At 37.5% G+C, this 13,402-nt stretch overlaps 1 protein-coding gene across 1 annotated transcript in view; it reads right to left on the bottom strand.

Annotated features, from left to right (window-relative positions):
• PIP5K1B (phosphatidylinositol-4-phosphate 5-kinase type 1 beta) overlaps positions 1–13,402 on the bottom strand; it is an 84,098-nt gene that overhangs the window by 15,988 nt on the left and 54,708 nt on the right. The window contains exons 11-12 of the mRNA XM_009285286.2: positions 10,769–10,924; positions 9,863–10,007 (exon numbers count right to left, since the gene is read on the bottom strand). Of these exons, the coding sequence (XP_009283561.1) occupies positions 9,863–10,007; positions 10,769–10,924 (301 nt within the window). The remainder of the gene's footprint in view (positions 1–9,862; positions 10,008–10,768; positions 10,925–13,402) is intronic.

The raw sequence follows: 13,402 nt of genomic DNA, 5'->3' as shown, positions 1-13,402 counted from the left end.
TCCAAGTCATTGCACAGCCTTTGAAGAACGGCAGAAACGGTGCCAGGTAGTAACAACTGACCAAAGCAGAAGTTTGAGCCGTATTTTGGTTTTGGCTGGTTGGTTGTTTTTTTATCTCCTGCAGTGTGAAGAACAGCTCTTATAGGAATATAATTATCAGCTTCTTTCAGACAGTGCCAAAATACAACAGCCATAAATCAGAATGAGCCACTGTGTCTCCCCCGTTGTGAAGAGTTGTAATAAAAATAGGCTTTGATGTCTATCTTTGGATGTCAAATATGCTTTCCTGTAGCATATCCCACAGAATATTTATCCCCTAAATAGGAGCACATTTGCAATGTCCAATGTGTTTGAACACTCTTATATAAGCTTTGGAAAAAATTATCAGCTCACTGCATCGTGAGTTTTGATCTTTAAAATCTCTGCGTATAGAAGTCAGAAAAATGTCTTGTAGGATAAATGAGCAGTAAAACTGTTGTTCTAAGGAACAACTCAGTACCAACTATTGCAGAAAATCTATCCTGCATACATATAAATGTGAACAGGGACAACAGGTATTTATGGACCTGTTGAACTAAATGCATTAATTAGTCTAGTGTTTATAATGTAGAAATATTGTATCGCCTCTAAAACCCAACCTTGCATTTCATTTTTATAAATTACATGTGTCTGGGGAAAAAAAAAGTAGGTCAAACACAGTAAAACTCCATTGTAATATTTCACTAACACTGTTGACAAACATCAAAACTACAGACCTGAGAAAACAATAGGTACGACTGATGTTCTAAATGCTGCTTCAAGTGAAAAAGTCTGACAGTGAGTCTGTGCTACTACACTCACTCTAATGGGAAACCATGACATGTGAATCAGTAAACATCACAGTAAGCACATAAATTTCATGATGGTCAAACCTACACACCTTTGTAGGTGCCAATTAAAATCATGAAACCTGTCATTTTTGTACCTGACATATGTATTGTAGTTGAAAAGAGATGGTGTAAGCAATCAGAATTTAGGAACTCAGTCTAGATTACAAAATACTCAATAGTAAGAGCCAAATCCACTGAGACATACACATCAACGTGTATCAGCCCTTAGAGGAATCTACACGTGAAGTCTATTCTGAGAAGCTCTTCTGGATCCTCCTCATCAGAAAAAATTAAGGTAATGAAATTGAGACTTGCAAGGATGAGTATGGAATATGAAAAGCAGCATACAGAGGGACAAATTCAGTCAAGGAAACATTTGCTTATGTATTAAATAACTACTATTACCACTGCAGTTTCACATGCACATCTGTGTATTTAACTGAACGATAATTTTAAATTTCTAGTTAAAATACAGGTTTTCTTTCTACTTTTCAACAACCAAGTTGTTTCCAGAAACATTGGCTAAGCAATTTATAAAACGTCTTTTTTCTGTGAAGGAAAACACTTATGATCTTTTTAGGGCTCTACTAAAACAAATTAAAACAAAAAGTGCTGCAAACAGGGCATCAACAGCTGAATGGGATTAGATCCAATTAATTTCATAAGCACAGACAGAGGCGTTCCTACTTCAGTACATATGCAGAGATCTTCACAAGAAAGCTCACAGCAACATAAGGGGCTGCTTTTAAAGTGTACCAAAAAGAAAAAAAAAAACCACCACCAAACTGTTCAGACTGCAATGTCCAATTATGTCATTCTGTTCATCCAGCATAAAGAGACAAAGGATCCCATCAAATTAGGAAACATGAAAATGATACTCACTCTTCAAAGTGATGTTGATGAAGTTTATGATAATTCTGCAGACTGGCTTATGATATGGTAGTATGTCTCAAGGGAAGATAGTACAGAGAACCAAAGTATGAAGCAGCATTGTGTATTTCATGATACTGCAATTCGGTGCAAATTATAGGAAGGCTCCCTGCTTTCAGGTATATAGTGCTGCTTTTACACTTACAGCAGTGAGATTAAAAAAAAATTCCATAAAAAAGTCATATATATGTCTGCTGGTGAAGGAGACATTCTTGAGCTAATATTCCTTCCATAGGGCTACCAATGTCTGTTCCCTAGCAATTGCTAATCCCAATTACCTGATGGTAAGGTCAGGTAACGTCACAAGTATCAGCAGAACCTCAGATCTGCATTGGCCTGCTGCAAACAGAACATCAATTTTTCAGGAGGTTTTTATTTTTCTGAATGGGTGGAGCCACCTTGTGAACATTTTACAAAAGAAGGGTCCCTCAGTCATGAAAGTGAAATAAACCTTGGAACAGAGCAAAGTCTTTTTACTCTGCCTTGAGGCTGCCTACCTATATAGCACTAGAATTGAGGAAAAACTCAGAAGCAGGGGGTGACATCTCTTGTTATTCACCAGAACTTTTATCAGAAATTTCTAGGCAGTACCTTTGAGCAAAAAATAAATTAAACAGGTATGATGTAAACAGGGTACTATATTTATTTACTGCTCTCTCTTCTGTTAATGATTATGTTTGCTTAATATCCTGTTGAGTCACACAGCAGTGGTACTCTCTCTAGAGATGTTGTGAGAGGATGAACTTTTGTAACAGGAAACGTGGTCATCCATGAAATCACAGAGGCTACTTTTCTGAAAAAATTATGTACCTTTTACATATCAATATGTATCTATAGGCTTGGAGCAGGAGCAGGTGAAATTAAAGGGTCACTCAAGGCTAATTACAAAACACCACACTGGATCAATTGCTCAAAGCAGACTGAGGAACAGGGCTTGTTCCCAGGACTAGCCCTTTAGTCTTTGTTAGGTCCTTCTTCCATTGTCAGGGACACTGACCTTTGCGTTTGGGACAGCACTGATCCACTCCAGGGACAGAACCTCTCCTTTACAAAATACTTGCGTATCTTACAAACTTTCATTAAGGAAATACTCCTGCTAGGTCTTCTATAAAAATTATCTTTGTTACTGCTTTCTTGCCACCCTTCACAGCTAAATTATTGAAAATTATTCAGAATCTCCAATAAGGGCAAATATACTATGGCAAAATACGAAGTCTCTAGTTTTGCCACAGTTACTAATAATTTCTATTTAGAGTTTCTAGCTTTTATTTTACACACAAGCCTCAGAATATCAGTGGGCAAGCAAATAGTTTACACCTGAGAATCAGTGAGCTCTCCTCGCTTTGCTGGAGTTAATGTCTGTTCTGCATTCTTACTTGCTATATGGTATTTAATATTGAATCTAAATACCTACATGAAGAAAATACTTAATATAGCGTAGTTTCACACACTTAAATAATACATCAGAGCAGCATTATAACCACACAGACTACTTTAAATAAGATTTGTAACAAAGCAACATTAATTTTTTCCAGACTCATACATTATTAAGCATTCTCTAATATCTCAATGACTGAAAGATTAAGTGTAAATGGCTCAGAAAACTTCAAATGAAGAAAGAACTGTATTTCTTTTTCAGGAAATCTAGATGCCTCACTGATCCCTTGGCACTGATACTAACCACTCGGTACTTGTGCTAAGGACTGATAATCCTTAACCATTTACACTGAATTCCAGGATTACTCAGTATTCCTCTAGCTATGAAACTAACTCACATTACATTCAGTGAAAAGCTAGTAGGAAAAGCAAATTTTGGCTTAATCTTTCTTAAGACTATGAACTCCACAAGATAGACATCATCATACTAAGTATATGTATGAGGCTTAAACCACTGAAATTTAGACGTGCCTTAGTAAGTTAACAAAACTGATGCATCATCCAGATTTGCTTTACACTTCACATTTGAAGCCAGAGACTGAAATTTTATATTTTGATATGTGTCCAGGACAAGCATTTACATGCCAGGAAAGATTCTCTCTTCTATTTCTACAAACACTTCATAAACCGGCTACAATAAACCCAAATATTAACTTCCAACACCACTGGAGAGGGGGGAATTCTGTTCACTTAGATGGCATTGTTTTCTTCTAATGCAAGCATGTATCATTAAGAAAATATCAAGCTGTAATATTAAATGAAATATATATTAGTCTTTTGTCCAACAATGCTTTTTTGATGCTTCTTCAGGACTGCAGGTATCAATTATGCTCTTTAAACCAGTATTCTTCAATCTGCTTTTCTGCTAAGTTTCTTGCTCTGTTAACCTTGTCACAGTATTGTTGTTCCAACAGAGTATAATGGATAAGCAAACAAACACAAATTGTTTATTTGATTAAGTACCCCTGAACGCTTTTAGACATTATGCATTAGTATTTAGACATGTTATTAACTACTACAGTTGTAATCCTATAATAATAAGAAAAAAAAAGAATGACAGTACACCTTAAAGCATACAAAGCTCTTCAGATACAACAAAATATAGCTTCTACCAGCACATTAATGAGATTTACAAATGACAGCCTTTTTTCCAATTAAATAACTGAGCTGAAACTGATAGTACGTGGAACTTCTGCATAAAAGAGTAAAAAAAAAAATCTTGCAATTAATCTCTTTCAGCAGTTGGTAACTAAAAGGTCAAATTTCTGCAACAGCATCATCATAGCTGCATTGATCAGCAGTTTTATTGCAGACTCCTGGGAGGGCAAAGACAAATTGGAGGGTGGGGGCACAGGAGAGAACAAGAGAAATTCTTATATACACCATGTATCAGAAAGAACACTTCCGTGAACAGAGGTTTTGTACAACTTCAACAGTGAACTGAGTTCTCATCCTTAATTTTTGGATTGAAAAAGAAAGAAAAGCCAAGCAAAAACCCCCATTTTTACAGTTACTTTCTCCCATTCAGTAGTGATCAGGCACAACGAGTGTGCTCAACTGTGCTGTTGCCCTCCTAGTGCTAAAGCAGTCTATTTTATCTTGGTTCTTAATTAAAAAAAGAAAAAAAGAAGCAAAAGTAATTACATCACAGGAGAACTAGGAAAGCCTTGTTTTTCTTTAAGCCACAATTACATGTTGCTTCAATCACAGTCAAATTTTCTTTCTTTCCCATGGGGATTCCCCTGATGTCTCAGTGCATCTGTTCCTAGCATTAGAGCATTCAAGTCTTTTTCCTCCACCTAGCTGCTTATTTTCATGAAGCTTGCATGAATTTAATCCTCTTTGAATCACATTCAGGCAAATTTGTCTAAGCTTCAGAAGCTAAGGGTGGCGGGTGGACAGACAGAACATTTAAACTTCCCACACAAAAGTTTGTTTACATAGAAAACCAGACTGGCAAAAGGTGTGATTAAGTATTCCTTACCACACAAAAACTAATACCTACAAATCCCTTCCACTGAAAAAACTGCAGAAGATTTTACTTTTATTTTCTAAGCTGCCTTTGAAAAGGTTGTTTGATAGAATGTCAAGTCATGGGACATTTCAGTTCAAAGTTTGGACGTTTCAGGAAGTTTTGACTGTGTAAGAGAAAAAAAAACCACAACCCCTCAAAGCCTTCCAAAATTTCAAGTGGTCTGCACCAAAAAACAGCAATGCAAAGGTAAGGCAAACAAACAATTGAAAAATATACAGAAAAGCAGAAAGAAGAGGAAAGAGAAGGCAGAAGTCCATACTACATATACATCTTGCAGAAAGGAGGTACAGAATACATGAAGAGAAACAAGAATTAGATTTCATATAGATTATTTTCCTAAGATCAAACATATCAGAAGAATTCAGCAATCCTCCTTATATAACCCGCAGTATCTTGGCATTGCTCTAAAGACAGAGAGGTGAAGTACCCCTTTATGCATCATGGGATTTTGTTTGGGTTTGTGCCTGGAAGCCATGAGACCTGCAGAAAGATACACTGGAAAGAGATCTTCTGTTGTATCTTGAAACTCCTGTTTAAAACATTTCCAGAAGCACCTGTAAAGGCATTAACCTCCTTCAGCTCTTTGCAATTGTAAAAGCAATGTCAACTGAGACAACAGTCATACTGCTCAGAATATTCAGATTTGTCATCTTTAATTTAATTCATCAGTACTTATTAGGAAAACTTTACCTGAAGGGGGAAAAAAATCTGTTATCACTTCTGCTTTAAGAATAATCCCTGATATAATATGTAAGTATTACAATTCCTAAGAGAAAGCAAATAAACCTTTTCAAGGAAGTGTATTTGGACTCAAAACTGAACATATATTCTAGTGGAAAACAGACTTTTTAGGTACTAAAATATCTCTGCACCAAATATAAACCTACTTGAGGAGGAGTGGAAAATCTTTGAAAATTTTAATAGAAGCAATAAATTGTCAATTCTGTTCTCTTACTAAACGAATACTTGACAGTACTTATGACAGAACCACTTGACTGAGAAACAGCTTCATAGAACAGAAACCAGCTGTCTTCTAACAAGAAAGCCTACATTTGCTGAATAACTTATGTCACGTTTGTCCATTTTTTCCTTTTTACTTTCCTGATTTAGATAAAGTTCCTTTTGTACTGAAAAATACAGCCATTTTCCTCTCCTCACTATTCCTTCATTCACTACTTTTGCCAGTTCCTCTTCACACTGCCTGGGTAACACCTCGAGTTTCCTCTAACTCTTCAAGGACTGAGGAATAACTCAGTAATAATAAAGGAGAAAAATAATCAGCTAGCAGTCTGGAAAAACACTCCTAATAAGCTGTGTGTTTATGACTGCTCCTCAGTTTCTCTTTTTTGCTTTAATCACAAGTCCCTAAATGCTGCTCTGCATTATCTACCAATTAGTTATGCTAGTTCTAATCTATACCAAGCCAGGCCTACAGAAACCCTCCTCACATGATACAGCCTCAGGAGTTGGCTCGGCTCAGCAAGCCACCTCTGTCTGTTTCACCACACTGGCAGCAGTTCCTCGCTTCCTACCGTGAGTGCTGAGCACCCTGAAAGAGAGATGGTGCTGAGCTCCTTTCTCACAGAAAATGCCGTTTCCCTCTCCTTGGAGAACGATTACATTCATGGTTGATAGAAACAGAGGGTAATTCCGAAAAAACAAAGTTAAAAATAGAGCATGTGCTTCAAGGTATCCGTAAGTATTACTGCTCTCTTTTTAATGAGGCAAATAATGGCATCTGTCTTCTCACTGGTATGAGCACATACTGCTCGTTAGCATTAATACGAGTCAAGGAGCTGTACAGATACCATATTATTACTATGCATGCAGGATTATCTCCCTTTGTTACCCTAAACCAGCGATTTCTGACTGGTTACAAGGAAATTCGCGTACTCTCTACTTTGTGCCAGGACGCTTTGAAGGAGGAGGAAAAAGCCTGATGAAGAAGATGCCAAACTGTAATTCCATTAACTAACTTGAAGGAGAATGTCATAGTCAATTACATATTTAAAGACTGAAAGCAGGCTTACATTTGTAAACAGATTATTCATTCAGGCTTTGTTTCAAAGACTGCACCAGACTTTCTGTTTATCAGAGACAAATGGCAAAGTGACGAGTCCTGCATCACAACATTTTGTAATACTCAAAAGCAGAACTCCGTCAAGAAAAATCTAAGACATCTACAACTCAATGTATCATTGTAGCATGGGGTTTTTGGTGTTTTTATTTCCCTGCAAGCTTTTCTTATGGGAGGACTGAAGTTCCTCCAATGTACCATAAAAAAATAAGTAAAACTTCAGCTGGATATATTATTTAGTGCCATGAAGAAGGAAGGACCTCCCTGCACTGATGCAGAAAGAAGAGGTGGATACAAAACTGCAAGTGCCCAGAATCATCTTGTGGAAATTAGTTTAATACTGAGCAAGCTTAGCAGCTTTCTTAAATTCTAAAAGAAAGCTGCTAGCTATTACAGAGAAGTTAATCCTCATGAATCGTACACACTGAGATTGTGACATGAACCAGTACTTGGTCGGGAGAAAAAATGGCCACCAAGCCCTAGCTGAAGAGGATACATCTAGATTAGCAAGGATGTTAGCTGGTCAGCCCCTGTGGCAGATCTCCTGGCTACAGGGCAAGGTCTTTTGTTTCAACACAAGACATGGAGAGAGCCACACATCTATGAATGCTGGTGCAAGGTCTGCTGTGTTAGAGAACGTGCCCTGCTGTACTGATGAATTGAAAGTATGCAAACCTGGACTGCAGACACTACAGTTCCAATCTGATTTTGTAAGATAAGGATGTGCAGGGTAATCACATAACTGACATGTACTACATTTTAGGTTATTTCATTGACTGAATCACAACTGGAGAGTAAACAAGTCTAAACATACAATCAAAGTGTAGATCAGCTAAAAACTATTTATTTTAGAATTATTTTGGAATATCTTTACAGGAAAATATCATGGACTTACTCATAGCTTTTCTCTACAATTAATTTATGGAGAGTAAAGAGTACTTGAAATGTTTTATTTGCAGTAAATCTGAACTCTTTACCCTGACAACTCTGCAGTTCTCCTTTGCTAACTGATGCTAATACAAAGTAGTTCTGTAGTTTTATTTGATGCTTAAAGCAAATAAAACCCCACAGTACTCTATAACCTTATTTCTAGCAAAGCTAAAACTTGGTAAAAGATCACAGAATATTGAAGTCCTACAGCTAACTTTGTCACAAACTGGACAAGACTGACAGAAGTTGAATTGAAGGAGCTCTATTTCTACTAATGTGTATTAATTAGTAATTTTATTTCCTAAAGCTTGTGTAGATGCATTTTGGGACAACTTGTGATGGTTCTGTAATTAAAACTTCATCTTTGTTACACCCCAAACCATACCTCATTCCAAATTTTTATAGCAAAACATCAGACCTATGTCTGATGCCACATCAGTGAGATTTATTTCAACTTAATGAAAATGGAAGCTGCAAATATCACTTTGATCAAGTAACTCTGCGAGTCATTTTACTTCTTATGAAAACGCAATTGGTCAAATTTTAATAGGAGGTAAAACCCTACTGCCTCAAGATTGCTTTTAAAATAACTTGATCTTTTTGGACAACATGGAGTTTAAAGTAAAGAACTACAACTTGGCACATGAGTAAGCTTATCAAATTTATACAGACACTGTGTAGTCCAGGATTCCAAATTATGCCAAACAAAATTCAAGATACCTGAGTTCAGAGCTGTTATCCTTCTTGACAAAAATAGATAAAGAAATGTCTATTCTGCAGTACAACACATGGTAAAGAGATCTGCAAGCAGACAAGACGGCACAACACAGCACACTTCAGGTGTACGAGGTACAGGTACACACACACAGATGATCTCCCAGCAAGACTTACTGGCATAAGCATGGTATTGGACAGTCATGGCTAAAGTACATTCAAACACAACTCAAATCACATTCAAGCTAGCTCACAAGCATTGGCACAACTTTTCTTGAGACCTTCCTGTTTTTATCCTTCCTGGGTTAAAATGAGACAGGCTCTAATCACACTCATGGGTGAAGTTTCGTAGAAATTCACTTCAGAAAATGGTCATTTTAGAAGAACTTAAAGCAGACCATTCAGCACTGCACATCCAGAATAAAGATCAAGTTGAAAGTAGGTCCCTTTTCCTAGCACATCACAGTTTTCTGCAGCTGTTTTAGGCTACAGCTGAGTTACAAGTATTTCCTACCCTGATCTTAATGTAGTGTAGTTTATGGCACAGACTAAGACCTAAGCAAGTTTTTAATGCCCAGTTTAGTTTTGGAGCATGACAAAAAATTCAAAGTATACTGTAACATTTTTGTTGTGTTTGTGCTTTCTATTTGTGACCGCAATCATAATTCATGATAATACATAATAACAAACAAATACATAACAAATCCTATGGGCTTACAGCCCCCCTCCTTCACTGGAGAGGCTCAAGACTGAGCTACAGAGACACTTGCCCCTTCTGCTTTTTCTTTCACAGAGCCCTCTTCCATTGCACACGTTGTCAGACTTTTAGCAGAACAGTGGGGAATCCTCTACCACAAATACAGCCTTTACCTGCTAGAATAGAGCATAGGTTGATCACGTTGATAATGCTCATCTACATTCAAGGAAGAAGAAGAAATTGTGGTTGCCAAGGAAGCCGCTTCAAACAGAGATGGAGTGCTCGGCACTAGATCCGGCCGGTGGCGTGAACCTAGTACTGCATACACAAAAATAAAGAACAACATTAACAAATTTCATTTCAAATCAAATGCAAGAATCTTCATGCAAGTGTATGGAGTCACATAGTGCTCTCAGCAGCTTCTTGAAGCTTCTTAGTATGTTTGAATTGATGAGATTGTAATATTCATGTGCCCATACCCATGCTCTTTTGCGTTACAGGGCGAATTTCAGCTGATAGCCAGTACATTCAGCAGAATACAGAGCAACCCCAAGGTCAAACATTAAACAGTGGTATGAATATTTGATGAATTCTTCTAAGTTCTGGGACTGGTCTCACACTACCAGGGCCCAGTTTTCAGATGGGATTAGGCGGCTCATTCTCCTTTGAGCCTGGCTGCAGATGAGCTCTGAAAGGGGCAAAGTCTGTATCTTTTCAAAAAGACTCTGGGAACAATGAACTGAGCTTCAGAACACTTCATGTGACATGTTTATTTAAAAGTCAGTGAAAAGAATAGCACTGGCTCTGGCCTTAATCCGCTACCTGGGCTAGATAATTTTTTTTAGGATTCCCTGAAATCCAAAAGATTGACATCATACTATAACCTTGATTCTGACTTCCTCTTGCTCCTGAAGGCCCATTCTGCCAAATATGACTAACAACTCTCTCCATGAGAATAACCTGACTCTGAAGTTTTGAAAGATCAGCCAGATTGGAAGCTTTCTAGTTATAGGGCTTCTACAGCTTATACTAAATTCCTTTAAAAACATTGTTTAGGCTGTTGATTTGAAAGACATTACCTTCTTCATCAAGGCTGGCGTAGCTTTGCCCTTCAGCAAGAATGCCACGCTTTTCATCCTTCCATTCCTGGCTAACCACACACACTATTTCTTGTGATGTTGCCTTTAGGGCTGTGATGGAATTGCACCGTTTCTTTGAAGGTGAAGACTTTAAAGCTGCATTACCAAATGAACATAGGTGTTGAATTCTGTCATCTTATCTCCCTGCACATCTTCAACAGCATAAAGAAAAGCAAGCCATCTGTGAAGCTAGAGTTTCTGAATACAGACAAAGAACACATCCAGATACAAACCCACTTACCAAATATTATATTAAAACTAGAGCCAAAGGCATTGTTATTTCATCTATGAGTGAAGTACTTTTGTCTTTTTCTGTTTTTTTTTACTGCTCATAGGGCAAAAAAAATCAAGTCAGTTAGCCAAATTTGACATCACTAAGTTACAAATCTCCTATGGAGAATCAACCCATGTAATCAGAGACAGAATGATAGAGAAAAAAAACAGAAGACAGGAAAATTGAAAAGACATTTGGAGTATTCTGAGAAGTTTTGATCATTTCCTTGAGCTGTGAACTACTGCTATATAATGATGTATGTGCTACTGCAGAATTTTCACTTCAGTGACATGTGTCAAACATCTTCTTTGGGTAAACTAAACACTTCCAAAATGTTGATGGCTTGTACACTCAGGTATGAGCATCCCCTTTATAATTCTTACCAGGGCCTCCCTACTTACAATGGCATTTTGGGTGAAACTCTACAGTCTGACCATTGCCACTACTACTGAACCATGACCCCCATTTGTAGTTCTTCTCCATAAGGATGCCAGCCAGTTCATTTAGTGGTTTTCAATTGCCAGCTGCTGAACTCCATACACTGGCTGCAAGGTTACTTCAAATGCACTGTAATAGTTCATACTGTGCTCTACTATAAAATTCAAATTAAAAGCATCAAAGCCACTTGGTGAAAGACTGAAGAAGAGAATCAGATGCATAGCTCCAGGATATTGTTAAAAAATAACAGAGAGTAGATAGCTGCTGAGCTAGTCTCTGCCCAAGGCTAAATCTGCTTATTATGTTTTGTTATTTATGGACTCTTGTTCTGTGCACTAGGGGAAAAAGCACACATTCAGTTCAGGGCTCAGGAGTTTAAACTGAAATGTCTAACTCAAAGTTTAGAAACGATGTTCCTGAAGGCAGGAATACTCCCAATTCTTTATTTTACGAAAGAATGATAATGCATTTGAACCATTAATCCATATAAAAGTAGATTAATAGCCTTGTATGCAGAACAGATCAATAAGAGTGGGATATTAAGACAGGTTAATAGCCTGGAAAAATGAGACAGACAAATTACGATCAGAGAGAAAATTAGGCATGATGTCCTTAATTGTACACTGTAGTTTTCAAATACAGAACGGGTTGTGTCTTGTGCTGACATAAATCTAGCAGTCAGAATTTAAAAAAAAGACTCAGATGTTCAGGAAACATATACGGCTGCATGAGACATTTATTTTGTCCAACAAACAGAAGTATCAAGTTGTCTACTCCTTACTCTCTATCAGTACAGATGAGTTCCTTTAAGTATTGTCTCAGACAACAGAGCTCTCACCAGTTCTCTGGCAAAATTATTCCAGGGTTTAAGAGATCTGAATCTCAGGAGGCTCCTTCCTCCTTGCAGCTGAATTTCGCTTCATATTTTGTCATATTACATCAGATTCTTTTATTTTGATATTAATCATCCTTTCCTGAAGGATTTAACATTTAACACTGTCGGAGTTTCCCTTTGTTCAGTGTCGACGACGGAGCGGGAGTTGCGATTCCGGAGTAATGACAGATCTCAATATGAGTATGGTCATTCTCCTTTATTTACACTTATAGTTACAGCCTTGTGTTCACGCGCATCTATGCTCTAGCAGATTGGCCCGTTCTTTCTGATCATGTGAAATGCCTTCATGGTCTTTATCTTGTTTTTCTCCTTCCAGCTGCACATTCCTTTCTCCGTTGTTTTCTGCTTAAGTGCCTTGTTATGCCAGGTGGTGCAGTGTTTGCTCATTAAAATCAAACTCAGGAATGTCCGTTAGTGAGACTCCCATTCCCACATAACACCATAAATTGTTAATTTGTGCTAGTATTTGTAGTCATTCTTCTTTCACTTAAATCTCATTCAGTTCTGTCCTTCATTTGTATTTTGTTCTATCTCTATCCACATAGACTCGTTTCTCACTCCAGATAACTAATGACAGTGTTAAGACACTAGCATAACGCTGGTCAAAAAGGTATTTACAAAACACCTTTTATCAGTTTGATACAATGCCATATGCTCAATACTCCTTCTATAGTATTTCAGCCAAGTGTCCATTCCACATTTTGACATTCAACTCCAAACCAAATACAATTCCATGAGTAGGATTATCAAACTGCTAACTAGGATCCATTTTAGAGTATATGTTCCTCTATAAACTACATAGTTAGAATCATAGAATCATTGAGGTTGGAAAAGACCTCTAAGATCATCGAGTCCAACCGTTGACCCGACACCATCATGTCCACTAAACCATGTCCCTAAGTGCCTCATCTACTCGTCTTTTAAATACCTCCAGGGATGGGGACTCCACCACTTCCCTGGGCAGCCT

The sequence above is a fragment of the Aptenodytes forsteri genome, unplaced genomic scaffold (genome assembly GCF_000699145.1).
Source record: "Aptenodytes forsteri isolate BGI_AS27 unplaced genomic scaffold, ASM69914v1 Scaffold151, whole genome shotgun sequence".
NCBI lineage: Eukaryota > Metazoa > Chordata > Aves > Sphenisciformes > Spheniscidae > Aptenodytes > Aptenodytes forsteri.
Note: the sequence above shows the minus strand (reverse complement) of the source record. Positions and strands in the feature narration are given on the sequence as shown.